The following is a 6,714-nucleotide window of genomic DNA, read 5'->3' on the forward strand; positions in this document are numbered from 1 at the left end:
TTCATCAATGATTTGGACGAGGGGATAGATGGGGAACTCATCAAATTTGCGGATGACACCAAGCTGGCAGGAATAGCCAACACTCCAGAAGACAGGCTTAAGATACAGGAGGACCTGGACAGACTTGAACACTGGGCGCTATCTAACAAAATGAAATTCAATGGTGAAAAAAGTAAGGTTCTACATTTAGGCAAGAAACCAAATGTACAGGTATAGTATAGGGGGTACCTTGCTCAATAGTAGTAACTGTGAGAGGGATCTTGGAGTCCTAGTGGACAATCACTTAAATATGAGCCAGCAGTGTGCTGCAGCTGCCAAAAAAGCCAACACAGTGCTGGCTGCATTAACAGAGGGATAGAATCAAGATCACGTGTATTAATACCACTTTACAATGCCTTAGTAAGGCCACACTTGGAATACTGCATCCAGTTTTGGTCACCATGATGTAAAAAAGATGTTGAGACTCTAGAAAGAGTACAGAGAAGAGCAATAAAGATGATTAGGGGACTGGAAGCTAAAACATATAAGGAACGGTTGCTGGAATTGGGTATGTCTAGTTTAACGAAGAGAAGGACGAGGGGTCACATGGCAGCAATTTTCCAATATCTTAGGGGCTGCCACAAAGAAGAGAGAGTCAAGCTATTTTCCAAAGCGCCTGAAGGCAGGACAAGAAGCAACGGATGGAAACTAATCAAGGAGAGAAGCAACCTAGAACTAAGGAGAAATTTCCTGACAGTTAGAACAATTAACTAGTGGAACAACCTGCTTCCAGAAGCGGTGAATGCTCCAACACTGGAAGTTTTTAAGAAGAGATTGGACAGCCATTTATCTGAAATGGTATAGGGTTTCCTGCCCGAGCAGGGGGTTGGACTAGGTGACCTCCAAGGTCCCTTCCAACTTTATTATTATTATTATTATTATTATTATTATTATTATTATTATTATTATTATTATTATTGTTATTGTTATTGTTATTGTTATTGTTGTTGTTGTTGTTGTTGTTATTGTTATTGTTATTACTATATGTGGATGGATCACACAGGTCTAGAAAGCATGAGCATGAGGGTTTTCTTGTATTTATGTGTTTCAGGTTGGTAGCTACTGTAGAGAGTCACTGTGGAAAGAAAATGCTGGAGTAGAGGGTGCTGTGCCTGATCCAGCTTGGTTCTTCTGTTCCTGTGGTCACAAGAATAGTCCCTGCTACATCAGATTAAAGACATTTCTAGTTGGAAACTTATAGGTTGCCAAAATGAGAATATTGATTTTTTAGAACTAGATCACCCAGTAAAACCCCAAAGCCCCATAGCTTGCATGATCTCCAGATTCAAAGCTACATATGATTTTATCCTTAAAAATATAAATGTTGTTTTTTTTCTCCCTGCAGACATTATGGATAAATCTAGGTGTTGAATTCAATGCACACAGACTCTTTCACTTATTCAATTTACATCCTTATCTTTCTCCAAGAGTTCAAGAGGACAGACATACTTATTTACTTATACCTCCACAACAATAAGAGCCCTGTGGGCCAACACCAACTTTCCCATCCAACTTCAAAACTTTAGCCAACATGAAGCACTGGTTCCATTTTAATATTTGAAGAGAAGAAGAAGAAGAAAGGTGCTCTGTTGCAGGTAAGTGATGAAGAATGAAATATCAGAAAGAGTAAGGGTAGTGGGAAGTTGGGGGAGAGAAAAAATTAGGAGAGGAAAGATCCAAAAGTAGGCATTGGGATGGGACTTCCAGAATATTTTGCCAAGGGGTGCCTTTCAAAAACTGAATAAAACTTTAAGCAATCCCTCCCTAGCTATTGGTTTTTAATAATTTCATCAATAAGTTCATCTACAATATTACCCGTTTTAAAATTGCAGACATCAGAATCTAGGGGAATGTGGAACCTTCTGTATTGGGGCTGGATAGAGGTCTGGATTTAAAGGACAAAATATGATTCAGAGTGCATGTGAATATCCATGCGGTGCCTCTCAGGAACACCTAAAACCAAACATCTATAGAGTTTGCAAAACATCTATAAAGGCAAACTACATGAACCCAAGAAAGGGCATAACTACCTTGAAGTGTTCCTAATATATCCTATATGTTTACTTGTGTGACTCTACCTGGCCTTATTTTGCACAATTAGGTTAGAAAGCCCATGTGGGTAATCTAGTTCCATTGCTTAATATGTGTAAAATGTCAGGTACATGCGCTTTGCCTTGCCTTGGCTATATCCACAACAAAAGTTGATATAAAACAAGCAAAATAATGCAATATTTTTTTCTGTGCTTACACAAACTAATATTGTATGTTAACTCAAAAAAATACATATGAGCAGGAATTGGAGCAACTACACAACTCACATCAAATATTCTAATAATACTTTTCTTGAAATAAGTGCTTGATGCAAATTACAACCACTTTCCATTATAATGCATACTGGGTGTGAAGCATGCAATTGCCTTAGAATATAATTGCAACTGTAAATGATTGGATCATAAGCACTGTTTATTTAATAAGGAGTTTGGAGGAAGCTGTGCACTGAACTATTTAGTTATCAAATTTACACTATATATTTGCCCATCAGAAATAAGTGATTACAGGTGGTATATAACAAAGCTAAAACACGGTCAATAAACATCCCCAAAAATTATGTGTAGGAAATGTACAGTTAGATTCACAATCTAAGACTGGTGGAAACTAATAATTAAAGTCCTAATCAAGGTCCTAAGAACTATCAAGTATCTAAGAATATATAGGCAGTTCTAAATTTTTTTGTAAAATCAGGCTGTTAAGGTCTGATAAATTCAACTTTCTAGATATTGAAGTATCACTTTATTATTATCATGGTTAATTGTCAGTCATCAGGATGTTTAGACTGGATTTGATGTTTTTATCCACCTACCAAGTCCTTCCCAAGAACCTGGGATGGGTAGATGTTAATGTTTGATGGTACTAGAAGTCTCATTGCAGTATGTAAGCTGTTTTGACTAAAGCTGCCTTTTGCAATTGACTGATGGTGAGTTTGTCAATGCCAATGGTGTTTTAAGAGGTGCTCCAGTTGTTTTGGGATTGCATCCAAGGCGCCTATACTATTGGTACTACCTTTGATTTCTTTTGCCACGGTCATTGACTTTAGAAGGCAAACGAGGTCCAGGCAGAAGGAGAACATCATGGCTTCAAAATCTAAGCGACTGGTTTGGACAAAACTCAGCAGCACTTTTTCGTGCAGCTGCTGATAAAAACAGGATCACCAACATGATCGCCAATGTCCGATAACGGATATGGAAGAAGAAGAAGAAGAAGAAGAAGTTCTTCTTCTTCTTCTTCTTCTTCTTCTTCTTCTTCTTCTTCTTCTTCTTCTTCTTCTTCTTCTTCTTCTTCTTCTTCTTCTTCTTCTTCTTCTTCTTCTTCTTCTTCTTCTTCTTCTTCTTCTTCTTCTTCTTCTTCTTCTTCTTCTTCTTGATTGACTTTAGAATTCAAACAGACATGCACCAGTTAATTTACTGGGAAAATGGTGTGGCATGCATCATTCTGTCCTCCTACATTTCCTTACTTCCCTCCTCACAATTTCCTGTTCAGAGAACCATATCGCTCTACCAAATGGTGGGATTGAACTAGCCAAATGCAAGAAAGGTAAATGAAAGAATAACCAAGACTAATTAATTCAATTGTGAAGAAAGATCAAAATAGATCTGTGTTTCTCAATCTTGGAAACTTTAAGACACGTGGATTTCATCTTTCAGAATTCACCCTCTAGCATGAATTCTGGTAGTCAAAGTCCAGATGTCTTAAAGTTGCTGAGAAACACTGAAATAGAGTAATTTGTCTTCAACATTTAATACACAAACCTAAAAAGCAGAGATAAACTGTACACATATATATAGTATATTTGCTTACCCAAATCTGTAGCTTAATTCTTTTTTCATTTTTGAAGACTGTTTTCACTTTGAAATCGATCCCAACAGTGCTTACAAAAGCTGAAGTAAAAGAATCATCAGCATAACGGAATAAGAAGGACGTTTTCCCAACGCTGCTGTTACCAATGATGAGCAGTTTGAACATATAATCAAAGTTCTGATCCGATGTTTCCTTTTGGCCATGTCGGATATCTTGCGCAGATGCCATCTGTAGATTGCAGATGAGAAAAGAGAGAGACTTTTTTAAAAAAAAATTAAACGTTATGTTTGCTTCATGTAACTCTGAAATGCTTATATTTTCACCAGCCTTCTCAGCACTAGGTGCCCAAGTATTTGGGTAGAAATTGAAGGCGCTCTTAAGATATTCAAATAAGACAGATGATCATAGTGAATATTTTGATTCCAGAAAATCAGTGGCAACCTTCCCCTCCACAAGGGAGCAGTGCTAATTAATTCTGTTACCTGAATGCCAAAATAGTGTATAATCACAGAAGTGTTTTTAAACATTCCTAAAATAGCAGCACAACCATCAAAATCAATTGCTATGAAAAGGAGAACAACTCTTTGCCTATGCCGAAGAAGATGAAATGACAAAGCAATTGAAAAAGGAGGGGAAAAAATCTTGCTTAGCTTTATGAATTTTCTCCATTCCATTTTGTTGTATTATAATCTTGTTATATCAAATTGATACTCTGCCTTCCCCTCCACGAACTTAAAATGGCATACATAGCATAATTTGTGTGTGTGTGTGTGTGTGTGTGTAGGTGGCTTTGAGTAATATTTGAGGTTATCTTAAAAGTAGGCAAGGACAGGAGGGTGGATCAATAGCTATATATGGCTTAATTTCAATTGGAGTACAATTGCATTTTATTCATTTCTTATGATTTTTTACTTTTAGTTTATATGCCTTTCTATTTCCAAAGACACTGAATGGTATATAAATAGAAATAAATGAATAAATAAATAAATAACATATTATAGCTACTGTTGAGCTTCCACAAAGAAGAGGGAGTCAAGCTATTCTCCAAGGCGCCTGAAGGCAGGACGAGAAGCAACGGATGGAAACTGATCAAGGAGAGAAGCAACCTGGAACTAAGGAGAAACTTCCTGACAGTTAGAACAATTAACCAGTGGAACAACCTGCCTCCAGAAGCAGTGAATGCTCCAACACTGGAAGTATTTAAGAAGAGACTGGACAGCCATTTGTCTGAAATGGTGTAGGGTTCCTGCCTGAGCAGGGGGTTGGACTCGATGACCTCCAAGGTCCCTTCCAACTTTATTATTATTATTATTATTATTATTATTATTATTATTATTATTATTATTATTATTATTATTGTTGTTGTTGTTGTTGTTGTTGTTGTTGTTGTTATTATTATTATATGGAATGTGTTCAAAAGAACTTCATGAAGAATTATATTCTGGAAATTGTTACCAAATGCAAAAAAAATAGAAGAATAGCTGCCATCATTAAATGAGTCTTTCTAATAGATTGCCTCTGGATATTTAGGGTTTAAATTTATGTACATACCGTATGTATAAATACATACATCTGCCAGGATAAAAGATTTTGACTTTGAACTTAGCCAGTAGGAACATCAAAGCATATATTTTGATGTGACCTTGCTGAATGTTCACCCAGCTTTGGTTAATTCCTGCCATGGTTGAACTTATACCCTAAATATGTAAATGTATGCTCTGCTGAAAAAAATCTTAATAATTCTTCACTACAATGAAAAATAATTTGGTTTTATATTTTTTTAAAAAACAGTAAAACATTGTGGTAAACTCTAATTCAGGGCTGATTGGTAAATTCAGGGAGTTGAAGTCCAGATATCTTAGTTGCTAAGGTTGAGAAACACTGTTCTAATTGATAGTATGTAGAGTTCTTGCACTTGCTATAAGTGTCAGATGTCCTCCTGTCTTTTATCATTAATTTTTTCCAATGATGATCTATATCTTCTCTGGCTTCCCACATTTCAATCAATAGTCCTAAGTGAAAACATAATAAGGAACACCTCCCATGGTGCCTTTTCAGTTGAGGAATATGGGCAATCGGGGAATTTGATCTTACATTAAGAGTGTACAAGCTAGATTGAATCCAATATGAAATGTCAGCCTGACTTGATAGTTCAGAAGCCTGTTTGAAGTATTGAAGCAGATAGTTTGTTTTCTAAATCAAATGCATCAGTTATCCAGCTAATATTATACCAATGAGAACTGGTATAGCAATACAGGATGATTTCTTTGCCTTGCACAAATGCCAGGGAAGACTCAAATAGTGGGGGCTAGGTAATTAAAGAATAGGTCTGCCATGGTGGTATGGAAATATAGGGTCATAAAAAAGGTAGTAGGCTGCCCAGTGGTTTGGATTTAATCCAAAAGGCCTGTGGACAACATTAGTGTGTGAGCATAGCTCTTGTCAGCCTGCAAGCCTCTAAAACAGCTGTATCTTTTAGCAGAATCATATGGCAACTACTTTAAAGAGTTTCAATCTGGGGCTAAATTGCTCTCTGAAGCAGCAGGCTGAACTGAACCTGAAACAGAGCACAGCTGTAGAAAACACAATCTGTTGAAAAGGGTAGGTGGAATTTACGAGTGGGACTTTAGAAAACATATTAATTTAAAATCATTCATATCCTTCTTTCTTCCATGTAGCCCTAGGAGCCATATTTTATTCCTTACTCTCATTTTATCTTCATAGTAACCCTTGGAAAATAGTTGGACTACATGGATGCAAGTGACTTAAACTTGCCTACACCAATGAAGATTTGAACCTAGATCTCTTCATTCCCAATCT

General features: G+C 36.6%; 1 protein-coding gene across 1 annotated transcript in view; it reads right to left on the reverse strand.

Moving 5' to 3' along the window:
• LOC107286730 (ras-related protein Rab-3C) overlaps positions 1 to 4,780 on the reverse strand; it is a 61,270-nt gene extending 56,490 nt beyond the window's left edge. The window contains exons 1-2 of the mRNA XM_015815144.1: positions 4,765 to 4,780; positions 3,895 to 4,124 (exon numbers count right to left, since the gene is read on the reverse strand). Coding sequence (XP_015670630.1) covers positions 3,895 to 4,124; positions 4,765 to 4,780 — 246 coding nt within the window. The remainder of the gene's footprint in view (positions 1 to 3,894; positions 4,125 to 4,764) is intronic.
• Positions 4,781 to 6,714: the final 1,934 nt, after the last annotated feature.

The sequence above is a fragment of the Protobothrops mucrosquamatus genome, unplaced genomic scaffold (genome assembly GCF_001527695.2).
Source record: "Protobothrops mucrosquamatus isolate PMUCROS unplaced genomic scaffold, P.Mucros_1.0 scaffold318, whole genome shotgun sequence".
Lineage (NCBI taxonomy): Eukaryota > Metazoa > Chordata > Lepidosauria > Squamata > Viperidae > Protobothrops > Protobothrops mucrosquamatus.